Source organism: Lepus europaeus, chromosome 4 (genome assembly GCF_033115175.1).
Source record: "Lepus europaeus isolate LE1 chromosome 4, mLepTim1.pri, whole genome shotgun sequence".
Taxonomy (NCBI): domain Eukaryota; kingdom Metazoa; phylum Chordata; class Mammalia; order Lagomorpha; family Leporidae; genus Lepus; species Lepus europaeus.
In genome coordinates this window covers 148,956,261-148,971,959 of record NC_084830.1, presented here as the reverse complement: position 1 = coordinate 148,971,959, position 15,699 = coordinate 148,956,261, and the positions used below count along the sequence as shown (strand labels likewise).

General features: G+C 36.9%; 1 protein-coding gene across 1 annotated transcript in view; it reads left to right on the top strand.

Moving 5' to 3' along the window:
- Nucleotides 1-15,699, top strand: part of ADAMTS19 (ADAM metallopeptidase with thrombospondin type 1 motif 19) — a 219,411-nt gene that overhangs the window by 153,683 nt on the left and 50,029 nt on the right. The window contains exons 14-17 of the mRNA XM_062189957.1: nt 1,211-1,341; nt 2,649-2,821; nt 7,904-8,031; nt 11,755-11,875. Coding sequence (XP_062045941.1) covers nt 1,211-1,341; nt 2,649-2,821; nt 7,904-8,031; nt 11,755-11,875 — 553 coding nt within the window. The remainder of the gene's footprint in view (nt 1-1,210; nt 1,342-2,648; nt 2,822-7,903; nt 8,032-11,754; nt 11,876-15,699) is intronic.

The following is a 15,699-nucleotide window of genomic DNA, read 5'->3' as shown; positions in this document are numbered from 1 at the left end:
TTTTTTTTTTTTTTTTTGGACAGGCAGAGTTAGACAGAGAGAGAGACAGAGAAAGGTCTTCCTTTTTCCGTTGGTTCACCCCCAAAATGGCTGCTATGGCTGGTGTGCTGCACCGATCAGAAGCCAGGAGCCAGGTGCTTCCTCCTGGACTCCCATATGGGTGCAGGGCCCAAGCACTTGGGCCATCCTCTACTGTCTTCCTGGGCCACAGCAGAGAGCTGGAGTGGAAGAGGAGCAACCAGGACAGAATCTGGCGCCCCAACCAGGACTAGAACCTGGGGTGCCGGTGCCACAGGCGGAGGATTAGCATAGTGAGCCACTGCACCAGCCCATCATCTGTCTGCTTTTCAAGAATAAGGATGATAATAATCTGTCCATGAAGTCCTGAGGACCATTTTTCAGTGACTACACAAATAACCTTGCTTACTGTTTTTGTTTTAGTTAATGAAAATTATATGGATAACAAGAATGAGAATCACTATACTTCTTTCTCCTCTTTTATGGCTATCTGTCCCAGTTAACAGATACCAAATGAGCTACAGAATAACTGGATGAAACGACACAAATTCAGTCTGCCTGTCCTTCATATAAACTTAATTTTCAAAAGAATTCTTGCTATAATGTTAATGCTTCATGTTGACGGAGGCTCAGGTTAAAAAAGCATAAAGGAAAGTGCTGAAAATTAAATCTCTTATTTTAAATTAAAAAGGATAAATCATGGACACTTCAAATCAAAGTTGCCAAATTTGCTGAAATATTTGTTTTGAATTAGCTACTAAACATTTATTTATTTCTTATATTTGACTGTATGCATCATCCTCTTTATTCTTTTTTTTTTTTTTTTGTCCCTTTTAAATTGTTTTCTGTTCCTTGCAATGGGTTAGTTTTTCTTTCCTGGCTGTGCAACCTCAGATTTTATGTCCATCACCTTCACCTTATCTCCATCGTTAAGTGTTGAATTTACAGGACTGTAGTTAACTTTTCTGCACTGCTTTCACGTCAAGGCTGCTGGAGCTGATGCAAGAACTGTGATAATGGGATGATGACACTAATGACAAAAAGCAAGTGTCAACTTACTTTCAGTCTTTTTTGATGTTTGGGGCTCTAGTAGACCCAATTGGATTGCAATAATTGCAGTGAGTGTATAGGCCAGTGGATGATTTTCAGTTGTGCCCTGATTTGTTCACCTAAGACATAACTTTTGGAATAGTGGTGTAAGGCTGGAGAATGTACCAGCAGGACCTCAGCATCTGAACACCTGGCCGGAGAGTGGAGCATGTGGAGTCCCTGCAGCCGAACCTGCAGTTCTGGGATCAGCAGTCGAGAGCGCGAATGTCCTGGGTAAAATCAAAGTTCCTGGATTGGGGAGGGCATTGTTTCTTCCATGTTGAGATGCACAGGTTTTACTCATAAAATGTGTTGGAAAACAAAGAAAACCCCTCAAGCTCTACTCCACTCTTAAAAACGGAAAAGTCCCTTGATTTATGTATTTTATGTGAAAGCTCCCTATTAAGCATCTGTAGAGAAACCTATGCAATATATAATTTGTCCAGATTAGTTTTCATTTGGGGAAAGAAATTCTGAAATATATTTCAAAGGCAGTTACTCATCAATTGAAAGTCCTCCAAAAAATGATCTATTGGGAAACTTTGATATATTGTGGTGGAAAAAGAAAAGCTCCCTTGGTTTATTGGAGGGGATAACTTTAAAAAAAATGCTTAATGGCTAAGTATACTTGGTGTAGAAAGATTAAACTTGTCAATTTTAACATTGCTGATACATCTGAAACTTATGTGATGTTCTGGTAAAAAAAAAAAAAAAAGAATAGAAATAGCAACCCTTCCAAATGTAAATAAGTCAAATAAATGGTGAGGTTAAATAAGCAGAGTTGTGTATAAAGGAGTATTCAGAAGCTCATGGAAAATGCAGTGATGAAAATGTTGTGCATAGTTTTCAGATGTTTCTACATGAAACAAACTTATCTTTCAATTATATTTTTCTACAAGCTGTCAGAAATTTCATATTTGAAAGAGTAACTTACCATTTAACACAACAGAGAGGGGCAGGAAAATGATAGGACTTCAGAAAAGGAAGGAAGAGGAGGAAAAAAAGGTGTTAAAGGCTCAGGCTAATGTAAAGCAAAACCATGCTAAGCACATTACAGACAGTGCTTCTTAAAAGATCAGCATGTTCAACCACGCCATTCCTAGACATCATCCCAGGGAAGCAGGAAAAAGTCACCGTAGCTTGTCTGCTTCAACACTTAGTGCTAAGCTCAGAGGCACATTTCTGTCACAAGCAGTTTTTAATGATTTGTAATGAAAATCTGTGACATCTCCTTAGTAAATCTCAGAAAGAAACTTCTTCATAGGAATGACAAGGCTTCCTATTTTGCCCCCAATCTCTGCCCTTTAATCCTCTAGATCATTTTCATGGAGAGTTGACTTTTTTCCTCTTTTATTTGGGAAGGTAAATTGATCAAGGTTTGAAAAAATATTATATTATTACCAATCACTTAATGCGTCCAAGTTTCTGAAACTAGATTTAGAGGATTATTAATTAATAATATGATTGTTTATAATTTTTTAAAATGGGTAATTAATGTCCAAAACAAAGATAAAATTGGTTATTTGCACTATCTTTTCTAGGCTAGGTTCTGAAGCAAGGGATTGTAATGGTCCCAGAAAACAATACAGAGTATGTGAGAATCCACCTTGTCCTGCAGGTCTGCCTGGATTCAGAGAGTGGCAATGTCAGGCCTATAGTGTTAGAACTTCGTACTCAAAGCATGTACTTCAGTGGCAAGCTGTCCTGGATGAAGGTATGACCGGCCAGCTCCCCACCATTTTAATTAAGTAGACTTTGGGTTTCCAAAGTGCTTTACAATAGTTATGTTGTATTTCAGATTGTCTTCTAGAGTTTAATTTAAAAAATTTTTTTCTACATTTGTTGACATATAAGAACCACACAACTAACAAAAGTATTTTAGAAAATATAGTAAGATCTTTTGAATATCTCTTAAAACAACTAGAAACAGGGAAAACACCAGACACTGGTAAACTTGAGGAAAAACTAGATCTCTCATACATTGTTGGTGGAAGGATGAAGCAGTCCAGCCGCTTTGAAGAATAGTTGGAGAGCTTTTTAAATAACTAAACAGACACTTATCATACAATATAGAAATCATATTCCTGGATGATAAAATACTATTCAGGAGTGAAAAAAGGAGGAAATCTATGATGTATGTAACAACTTGAGGGAGCTTAGAGCATTAGTTTGTATGAAAACACCAATCTCAGAAGTCACATGCTGTGTGATTGTATGTAAATAACATTCATGAAATGATAAATTATGGGAATGGAAAACAAAATAATACTTCCCAGGTGGTGAGAAGGAAGGAAGGTGGGTATTACTGTAGGGGGTAGCACGGGCAGGACCTTTGTGCTATGAAATAGCTCAATATCTTAATTGTGACAGTGATGGCACAAATCCAAAATATGACAAGATGGCATTGAACACACACACCAATACCATTTTCCTACTGTATTATAGTTACTGAGGTATACCAGTTGGGAGAAACTAAGTAAAAGATGTGTGGGACTTCTTTGTACCACTTTTATAACTTGCTATGATATGTAATTATTTTATAATGAGAATTTTAAGAAAATTCTGTGCTGCTTATTAGTTAAGAATGATAATGCTTGCCTTTGGTGAGTAGGCTGTGAGTTTGTTACCGAAAAGTGGTGATGGAGTCTTGGAATTCATTGGCCATTGTGTTGTGAGTCTTACATTGCGAGTCTTTCATTTCTCCTCTTAGTCAAGTTGGACTGTGCTTTTCATCATTCTAATAACACTCTTGACAGGAATCTAAACGCTATTGCTTCCCAGTGTCAGTGCACTCATCTCTCAGTGGATGCAAGCGATAGTGGAAACACACAGTAGGGCAGGTTATTCCAGTAAGTAGAGGGGAAGAGGTGAATGGAAGCCATTAGGTGATTATTCCTTGTCTTCCTGCTCTCGAACACGTAAGCCGAACTACATCTGCAGACCTCCCATCTGTGTTCCACTGTCCAACAGAACCTTAATTCATCCAAGTCCAGTCCCTCTACTCTGTCGTGGAAGCCAGCCCCTGCTTCCCCTTTCAAGTGTCTTACTGATCATCCCTACTTTCTATTGGATATATAATCTGCTTTAAACTGGACTATTCACATTCAGTGTTTTTAACATATTTAGGCCTTTCCCATTAAAAATCACCAGGCTTCTCTCAAGCTCAAAGCCAAGTTGAGCTGCTGGACTTAACACCTTTCTCCCCCACAGCTGTTCTTCTCAGTGGGCTGCCTATATCCCAACCCTGGTGTTTCCCTACTTCAATCTGGATTTTGCCATGACAAATCTCCGTAATGTTACTAAAGAGTCTCACTAAATTTAAGGAATACCTTCCCATCTTCTTCTTACTTGACTTTCAAAAACATTCACAAAGGTAACCTTCCTTCAGTTCTTCAAATTCTCATATTCCTTGGATTCCATAACACAACACCAACGTGGCTTTCCTACCATGTCTCTGACTTATTCTCCTTCTGTCTATTCCAGATGCTACTGTTTTCACTCTACATTTTCTTCTTCTTCCTAATCTATTCTCAAGGCTTTAAATATGCAATTCATGAATTATGTCTTCAACCACATTTTTCCTTAAACGCAAACTTGTATGTACAATTGTGTGCTTAATATTTCTACTTAGATAGGGTGAGTTTAAGTGGTCTGACACTCATGATCATGATGTTTCATATCAATATCCACTGGATCCTTCTCATGCCTCCTATATCACAAAGGGAACACTAACTTTTCAGTGGCACACACTTTATTACCTGGTCTATAAGGACATTTTTGTGGTCTGCCCTCTTTAATAGCACGCCCCTTTATTTTGGGGCCCTTGTGCCAGCTGGCTTCTTAACACAATAACTTTTCTTCCTCAAGTTTCTCATCTCTTTCCCAATCTATTTACCTTGAAAGCGTCAAATGATATTTTTGGACTCAAGTTTTGTCAGTTCTTCTAGGAAAAACAATCTCCCTGATCATCCAGATTAGTTACGCTCCCCTTGCAAGTTTCCCACAAGAACTCTGAAATAGCACATTTAGTGTATTCCCACTAGTATCTGTTCCTAGTGTGCCATTGGGTAAATAATAACTTTTTAATGGATAGTTATTTCAAACATTTCAATATATAATCAATATTTTTGTTATAAAAACATCCAGTGTGACTATTCACCTCTAATACCTCTAATTTTTAAGGGTACATATCATATCTACTTTTCACTGGCTGTGAGATTTAATAATGTTAAAATAATTTATTCATAGCAAAATAAGAGACAGAAACCAAATTTCCTGCAGATCAGAGAAAACTCAGAGTTAGATATGTGTCAATTTAAAACCCTGAAGCTGTTGGAATACATAATTAAAGAAGCTTCTAACACTTACACAGTGATGTTTACCATCAACATTATCCCAAGTAGCTTTTTATATAGTCAGCAGCTTAGTCATTTTGATATTTTGCAACATGTATCAGTTGAATCCATCAGTCTCTATGATGAATGAAATACACAACAATAATTAGCCTTCTTGTGTCAGAGCTCTGTGGAAGAAACCTTAAATATACATTCTTAATTTATTTGTAACTTGGAGACAGCTCCCACCCCATGGTTCACTTTCAAATGTCTGCAACAGCTATGACTGCACCAGGTAGAAACTGAGAACCAGGAACATAATCCAGGTCTTCCATGTGGGTGGCAGGAAGCCAATAACTTGAGCCAGCGCTGGTGCCTCCTTGCGTCTGCATCAGCAGGAAGCTGGAGTTAGCAGTCTGAGATGGGCATTGAACCCAAGAATTCCAGTATAAGATCAAGCGGTTCTCTTAATTGGCATCTTATCCACTAGGCTAAATGCTTATTCCTTAAATATATAGAGTTCTTTTCAAAGTCTAGGGTCTTGGCAATGTATGATACCTTCGACTGTAAGTTGCTATATCTGTTGTTCTTACCTAATACATGGATGCATGGGTAGGAGAATTAAATGTAGGGGATCAATGCAGTAGTGAACATTTATTTTTAGAGAAAAATTTGCATGGCTTTAACAGTCAGGTATTTTATATACCCTAGATATGCTGAAATTTGGCTAAAATCCATGTCTAATGTGTATCTTGGAAAGAGTTGATCTTTTAAATCAATTCAGAGCCTACCTGCCAAGTACTGGCATGTTACATGGATCACTGCAATGTCAAAGCCTTGAGGGTATACTCTAGGAAGGAAGATTGGTATCAAATATTTATGTCATCTGTAAAGTTAAACTAAGCAGAAGGTATTGACAATATGTTATGAAAGGAAAAATACAAAGATTTTCATTTGCGTTCTTGCTGGGAATGTGAATGGAACTTTTTAGGTGACTAACTCCTTTCAGTGTTTTTCATATATATTGTTTGTTCCTCTCTTCATTGAAAATTCCAGAAAGAAAAGTATATATACCACTTTTAGAATGTTACAATTATAGCAGGCGTTTTTAAGTCCAAAGATATGACATAGTAAGCAGTCATTGAATAAACATAACCTACTTTGAGGTGTGAGAGCACACTGAAATGCTTTATTGCAGCTTATAATGGCATCTTAAAGGAAAATTTCAAAACCATGCATGTTAAAGGCCATGTTCCAACTCCCAAAAATTGTTCAGAGCTGTATTCAGAAGCCACATGTGAAAACTGTTTTAAATGTTCAATTCTGAAGGCTCATTTAACTGTCTGTCTTCTCTTTGCAAAGTGATACCCTGTTGCATGCCTCTGGCTGTTATTTGGTATTTATAGAATCCCATCAGCATACGTGGAACTTTACTGAAGACATAAGGGAAGATCAGTGTCAGAGACTGTAAACTATTTTCCATTCTATTTATACAAGCTTAATAAACAGCAAAGGACCTGACTGGTGTCAAGCCAATAGAGTAGTAATGTAGCATGGAAATTGCTCAGATTTGGATAATCGTACTACTGGTGTTACCAAATATTACAGCTCCTCTGTACGATGCTTAGAAATAGAAACAACACTTTGAAAATATTTTGCCACTCTTTGACCTGCGAGGCAAATGCTTTAACTCCAGCCGCCCCACCTTATTGCTCACTGAGGCCCTGAAGAAGACTGCCAACCTTTCAAGAATTCTTCACCTGAAATAATCGTTCTCAGACTACCTATGTTACTTACTGCCATCCTCTTTGAATAAGCAGCAAAGGCCAGTATATCAACAGATGTGCAAAATGATGGGTGTTCTCAAGGGAGTATATTGCATTTCTAATCATACCAGTAAGGGACAAATCTTAGGAGACTTTCTCACGTCAGAGTATCCCCCTTCTCCTTTTGGTAATTTTGCAGCTAGAGAATGCTAAATACATAGGATTGAAAATTTCCAAGACATCAAGGAAGCCTTTGTGGACAAAGTAAATATTAACTGAGACTCATAAATAAGTACAGTTCTGGTACTGTACTTAAGATAAAGAAACAAGCATTCCAAAAAGAATAAATAAAAATAGGAATAGGTAAAATATTTTTCAGGTACAATGATTGGTTTGTGTGTGATAGAGGTTTTGTACCAGAAAGTAATAAATGGGACATTTTGAAAATAACTGTAACCATGTTTCTTAAAAAGGAGACTGATATACATTGGGTACCTGTTTTTCCCCAGGCATCTCATTTTCTACTTAAAAAAACCCTCTAGTGTTAACCTATCCTAATATTATATTACTCAGTTAGCAGTGAATTATTTCTTTATTCAGTAACCATTTTGAAAAATAAATCTTAGTATAAAAATACTGATAGAGTGACTTTTTCTCATCTCTCTCTCTCTTTTTTTTAATCTGTTCTGCATGTAGAAAAACCATGTGCCTTGTTTTGCTCTCCTGTGGGAAAAGAACAGCCTATACTCCTGTCAGAAAAAGTGATGGATGGCACTTCTTGTGGATATCAGGGACTGGATATCTGTGCAAATGGCAGATGCCAGGTGAGACATTCCAGAGAGAGTACTCACACGTTAAGGGGGACAGTGGGAACTCTGAGCAGTTTCACAGTATTGTAGAAAGCTTTGAACTAAGAGTCCAAAAGGTCGGGGAAGAGTCCTGATTTGATTCTCCATTTTTTGGTCTATATGCTGAGGGATTTGAACTAGGTAATCTATAAAATCTATTAGTAGTTGAAAAAAACCTCAGAGTTTGATTGTCCAATGTATATGTTACAGGTTTAAAATTGGAACATTTTGGATATTTTATGTCAAAACATTCCAGACTAAACTTCTAGCACACCAGTTCTCCTGTGGCTTTTGTCCAAGACTAAGCCATGAGGCAAATGCTATAAAGTCAATATTATTACTCATATTCAAGTATTATAAACATACTTGGCATCAGTTGATATTTAAATGTATATTCAACTTTCTTGTAACACATGTTTTATTTACTTTCTCCCCCCCTTTTTTTTACAAATAACTTTCATTTACATGCATTAATATGATCTTCTTCATCTATTTTTAGAAAAAATATAGAATTTCTATCAAAGTGACTATGAAGGCCATAGTGGAAAAATAAAAAGCTAGAACTTGGAAGTTGCTAGTCATAATTCTGCCACTGTCTCAGGCTGGCTTCCCCTGGAAGAGTAATAAGCAGAAATTTGAATGCCAAATGTTTTCATGATCAGTATGTATGTGGGGGAAGGGAAGGAACTGGGATTGCATAGAGGGAGAAATTGGGCTATGGTGCTGTCACAAGACCCTAGTTGGGCTTCCGGGGAACTCTTTAAGCTGGGATTGGCTTTTCAGGGTTGTCATAATTTTGGAAGAGAAAAATAGGCCTTTTATATTCAGCATCTACTAGCATTGAGATGCAAGCTGCCCCAGGAATGGGATATGACTTTAGGAAAGTAGTTGTTGTTATTAGACTAGGCTGTTTCTAATAAACTATCCAGGAGTTGGAGAGAAATAAATCCTTTAGCAATGAAAGAGGTAGCTGAATAGGACAGCACTGAATCTGTTGCAGCCATTAACTAACCTGTGTTCTTGGGCAAATCATGAATAATGTGTATGTAAGCATTAACTAACCTGTGAAATGAAGTTCCTGGGCCAATGATTGAAAGCTGTGTGCTCTACACACCTTTGAGAATTTGATGAAAGGTTTATCTCCCCCCATGAACACACACACACACATATAAACACACACTTAAAATTTTAAAAAATTACAAACTACAGAGTGATCAAACCATGATCCCATAGAGGTATATAAACTTCTTGATAGAAGCTGGGAACAACATGAAACTAAAATGCTTTCCCAGCTCTAGGATTCCAGATTTGCCAGAGTGCTATAATGTTTAAAGTATAGAATCATGTAATACCATTGGCATGAGACACAGTCCTATGATTACATATTAATTTCCTTTATTCTTTCATAGAATATGGCATGTATCTTTTCATATATGGCTAAAAAGTCATTGTACATATTTTACCTACACATCTTTTTTTCAGGACTGTATGTTGTACAATTAAAACTTTTAAGTTTATTTTATAATGTATTTCTATATTTCTTTATGTTGCACAAAATTATTTTCCAAACTTTATACGCCAAATATAATAGCCTCATTTGCTGTGCTTTTCACTTAACAGTTTTGTGTAAGCCAGATCTTTTACAGAGTCCCTGGCTAGACATGGAAATTACAGCAACAACAAAAGTCTGCATCAATGTTTTGTGAACATGATGATTATAATTAAATAGGAATTATCTGAAATGGATTGTGACTTCTCATGGCATTAGAATACTTTGTTTCTGGCTTTTTAATAAAAATGTTTCATTCAGTCTTTCAAAATAATTAAAAACATGCCTCATTTCTTTTTGTGATCCTTTTTAAATATGTAGGTTTCACTAGAGTGTTTTGTTTTATCACAGAACATATAGTACTAAAGCTGAATGTAGAATTCTAAGCTCGGTGAATAGAGGGCATGGAAAACAGAGAGCTTTGTGCTATGACTCAGTTTCGTTCTGTGAAGTTTCGGTTACTAATAAGAATGAGACAGGCTCGATCACATACTTTGCTGTGACTCTCCCATTACGGTCTGCCAGCGTAGCTAGAAGCAATAGATGAACTTGCCACTTCAGCTTTCTAGTTTATGTGATCATATGCTGATGAGTGTGGACACATGAAGCTATGAATTATAGATTATAAAATATCTAAGCCTTATTTTAAAAATATGTAGTTATTGAACTGTAGTATCTATGTCTATCCTGACTGTTACATTAGGCTTATAGACCTAGTTTTAGGGTTAGCAAAAAATTTTAAAAAACTATTAAGCATCAATCTATTCAATCATCAAACTACCATTTATTCTCTTTTTGTATGCCCAGAGATGAACTGGATACTAGGAATGTAGGTGTTTTCATCATTTTGAAGCCACCTGAGCTCTATTTTCATTTTTTTCTTCATTTGTTCATGAAGTTGAAAGGTTCAACTTTTATTCCCCCCCCTTAACACAGGAATCCCAGGCTTTTCCATGGCTCCTGCTTAGTGTCCCTGTCACATCTCTGTTGTGCCTGGGGCATGGCCTCTGCTGACTCCTTCTTTCATCCAGGATGGTCTCATTTCTCCCTGGGATGCACTCTGACCTGATGATAGGAGCTCTCCACCAACACACTGCTTTGTACCTCTTTACAACCAGAACCACAGGACCAAAATGGGGAAGGGATGCTGTTTTCAGCAGATTTCGTGTGATTTTTGTTGTCTGAAGGTATCTCATCCTGCAGCTGGATTTTATAATCCACTTGCATCCTCCACCCCAACATCACTGACGCCAGTCACAAAGACCTTGCTTTCCTGTTTTAGTACTTGTAAACTTTCTCTAAGATCATTAGAACTTGCTATAAATGGGTTTTCAAACTCTCTGCCAAATCCTTCTTGATGAGGGGGGAATTGTGCAATCCAAACCTTGGTTTCTGACAGCATCTGCTTACTGAATTCTCCCCTTTGAGGATGTACAACTTTCAAAAATAGGATTTTATTTTTTGAACATCGATAAGAGGCAACCATTATTTCTTGTAAGAGTCAATTGACTTGACTTGATCCTCCAAGAGTCCTGTTAACAGAATTCTCTTAGCTGCATATTAAAATTGATTTCCCATCTGTTCCTATTTCTTCATAGTAACCATGGAATGTGAGGGGCTCTTTTTTCATTGGCTTGATGCTAAAGGAGATACAAGTTTATTCATGAACTGAATTGAAAACAAATTTTTATATTTAGTTCCCAGAAATTAATATTTAATATTGGGATTCGCTTTACAACTACATTACAAATGAAGCCATCCACATTGAAGTGTATCTGTGCTATGTTGAGAGGACTGGATTAGATTAATATTGTTATATATATATACATATATATACACACACACACACACACAAGAGAAATGTGATTTCCTTTGGGATTTATGTAAATTACATTTTTTCATTTAATACTTTTTTCCAAAATACTTTAAAATATATCACAATAGTATAAGAACAATACTGTCATCACTGTCACATTGGTTCGTCTTGTTACAGATTTTATTATTTGACATAAGCTTGCTATATTAGTTTGTACCAGAGAATATGATATTTTCTTTTTTGCCTATGAAATATGTCTGCTTTGTAGAGACTGTCCTAAGTTAATATTTAAAAATAATCAATTTAATGATGCATTGTTATTCTCTTTGTACAGAGAGTTGGCTGTGATGGTTTATTAGGATCTCTTGCAAGGGAAGATCATTGTGGTGTATGCAATGGCAATGGAAAATCATGCAAAATTATTAAAGGGGATTTTAATCATACCAGAGGAGCAGGTAATTTTAATTTTTTAAACAATTAATCATTCCTACAGTCTTTGGGGACAGAAGGTGCATTGAACTTGACTTAGAAATCATAATACTGATCTATGAAAGACATTTGCAATGGATATTGAATGGTTTTTTTTGTGATGACATACAATATATATGATATGAGCCAGAAATCCTAACAAGCCCATTTCCCAATAATGAAAACATGAAGTCATCTGTTATGTATTTAATAAGTTAGAACAACAAGGGAATAATCTAATTTGCATTGGCTAATGTTATACAATTTCTACAGACCTTATTATCCAACACAAAGGATGATGTCTAACAGAAACTTGTGGTATGTAACATCCTGAAGTAACCATTGAGAGTATTAATCTTTGGGTTTTCAGCTTTCCATATTCTTTTTTTGTTTCTCGATGTTTTTACTTAATTTGAAAAGGATTAAATTTTGGAAACAGAAGGTATATAATATTGTAACGGGAGGCAGAAGATGTAGTGTTCTAATTGTATTAATGGTAGCAATCATTCTCTCTACCTTTGTGTCCTCATAAGTAGTTAGTAACAGTTAGAGGATATAAATATGAAATGACAATGTGATCCACAACACAAAGTAATCTTTTCTATATTGAGACATAATGCATATAATTTATATGCAGGATATGCGTTATGAGCAGATTCTCAACCTTACTGTGAAGAAGCAAACATATCCTGTGTTTATATTAGTCTGTTTCCTATCTCTGGTATCATAAATTATGACTCTTTTCATCATCATGAATAGGTTTACATTACATACTTCAGTATTTTCCTGGTTTAAATTCCTTTCTTGCTCAAAAGTAATAGCAAAACACCTGAGACTAAAATATGGGTTAGTCTAAATAAAAAGATAAGTCATTTGTGTTTCTGTAATCACGAAAACTGGGTTCATGCTTAATTAAAGAGGTTTTTAGAAAAGGAAAGTAGATACAACCTTCTAAAGATTGGACATAACCTTTTGGTAGGCCCAACCGGAATAAGAGATAAATGAGCCTTAAGATATTGAAGCTTAAGAATTACGAAGTCCCAGGGTAAATTTTAGATCAAAATATCAGTCTCTAAAGCCATGAAAAAGCTTCAGATATGTCTCACTTGTCCAGGTCTGCCAGCACACATTTAGAAAAGATCTACTAGTTGGCACAGCTTCCCACTACGAAGAGTAATTATAATAAGCTCTTCTGCCTGATTTTGATGAGAGAAAGATTGAAGGTAGTTGAATATACTAGAGATTTTGAAGAATATTCTTACATAATTATTTAATATGCATGGAAACAGTTCATGGGGAAAATCCTGATACACATTAAGCACTGACATCTTTATTTCATTTTTAATAATATTTCCTTTCCTACTAAGCATATAAAATGGAAATACCATCAAAAATTCAGTGATCTTTTTTTTCATTCTGACTGCAGTTATGTGAAAACATTTTTTCTCAGATGTCTACTAACCACTCCCTTAAAGATCTACATTTGCTTATTTGTGTGTTTATTATAATCATATGTATGAACAATATTTCTAATTGGGAAAATGTCTGAGGTAGTAAAAGATTAGGACTACAACTCTATGCAAGATTCACATGGTTCACAGGGAACAGACAAGAATTCTTATCTTGGAATTCGAAGTTGCCCGTGGGGTTGTCCCTATGTGTGCCTCCAGCGCATCTCACACCATGGGCCTTTCCTTCTTGAAGCTACAGCTGCCAGAATTCTTGCAGACACTCAAACTGACCTGCTACCCTGGCACCTCCACTTGCAAATGCCATTCTGTCCATTTCCTCTTAGAATTCCCTTGTAGATTCCAGACATCACTTACATCTCATTTCAAATGTCACTTCTTCAGTACAGTGACCCCAGAGCCACCTCCAAATTCCCATCCTGATGACTGCTTTAGTGATACTACCATATTTTCAATTTTAGGTTCTTTTGTTTTTCCTTCCCCACTAGACTGTAAACTCAGTTATGAAAAATATCATGATATTTATTTATTTATGAGACAGAGAGAGAGAGAGAGAGAGAGAGAGAGAGAGAGAGCTCCCATCTTCTTGTTCACTCTCCAAATGCCTATGACAACTGGCACTAGGTCAGGTAAAAGCTGGCAGCTAGGAACATAATCTAGGTCTTCCATATGGATAGTGGATGATAGAGACCCAGTCACTTGAGCTATCACTGCTGCTTCCTAGGGTGGGAAGCAGGGGTCAGAACCCAGAGCTGGGTATTGAGTCCAGGTATTCCAGCGTAGGACACGAGTATATTTACCAGAGTCTTAAATGCTAAGCTAAATGCTCATTATTCATGATTATTTCTGTTCAACATCACAGTCCCACATCACCAGCATAGTGTCAGAGCCATGAATATTTGCTAATTTAACTAATGGTAAATCATAAATTAAATAGAAGTTTTTTAAAACTCTATATGAGTCTTAATTCTATCATGGGCTCCATCTGCTTGTAACTTTAGGAGCCTTGTATTCTTTTCACTTGAGAAAATTTTATCCCTGTAGTTTATGGATTTACTAGAATTTGTTGAAGGACTTGCGCCTTATTTAGTCCAGTTGGCCATACATAATGTACATATTTGTGAGTAAAGCATGTGTAGACACAAGTGCTTTTTTTTGGAATTACACAAAATGGTAGATGGTAGTGAGATGTGTAATTCAATGGTTAATTCAGTAAGCTGTGTCCTTAACATTACGATTCTAAAATCATAGCCTCTGTTTCCAGCCCCTGCTCCAGGTGGGCCATATAATACCTTTGTTCTGTGCCAAATAACTCATCATTTTCAGGAATTTGAATAATTAATCAGCAGGAGACAACTCTGGACTTAGCACTGATAACTTTTTTAAGGTTTTGACATTAGAGTTTTATCAAATATATGAATCTACAGAGAAATACTCTGAAGAATATTAAATGTCACTTAATGTAATTAAAAAAACATTATGTATTCAGCCCAAGATATGTATCTTCTCTATTACTTATCATCACTAAAGGAAATCTTGATTTTTACTTCTTGTGTACATTCTCTCCTCTGGTCCCATTTTTCATCTTATTTACTTCAAACATTACATTCCTAACCTTTGCTGAAAAATTCTTCTTGTTAAACACTTAATTGTATCTTGCTGGTGGCAGAGTGACACCAGATTGCTTGGTACTGAGGCCCCACACTTACTTAGCCCCAACTCTAGTTTCAAAACTATATGTTGGGGGCCGGTGCTGTGATATAGCGGGTAAAGCTGTCTCCTGCAGTGCCGGCATCCCGTGCCAGTTTAAGAACCAGCAGCTCCACTTCTGATCCAGCTCTCTGCTGTGGCCTGGGAAAGCAGTAGAAGATGGCCCAGGTGCTTGGGCCCCTGCATCCAAGTGGATACCTGGAAGAAGTTCCTGGCTCCTGGCCTCAGATCTGTGCAGCTCTGGCCATTCTGCCCATCTAGGGAAGTGAACCAGCAGATGGAAGACCTTCTCTCTCCCTTTCTTTCTGTCTCTCCCTCTCTCTGCCTCTCTGTAACTTTCCTTTTCAAGTAAATAAATAAATATTAAAAAAAAAAAAAAAAAGGTTAGGGGCCAGAACTGTGGTGCAGTAGGTTAAAGCCCTGGCCTGTAGTGCTAGCATCCCATATGGGTGCCATTTCGAGTCCTGGCTTCTCCACTTTAGATCCAGCTGCTAATGAGCCTGGGAAAGCAGCAGAGGATGGCCCAAACCTTGGGCCCCTGCACCCAAGTGAGAGACCATGAAGAAGCTCCTGGCTCCTGGCTTTGGATTGCAGCCATCTGGGGAGTGAACCTGTAGATGGAAGACCTCTCT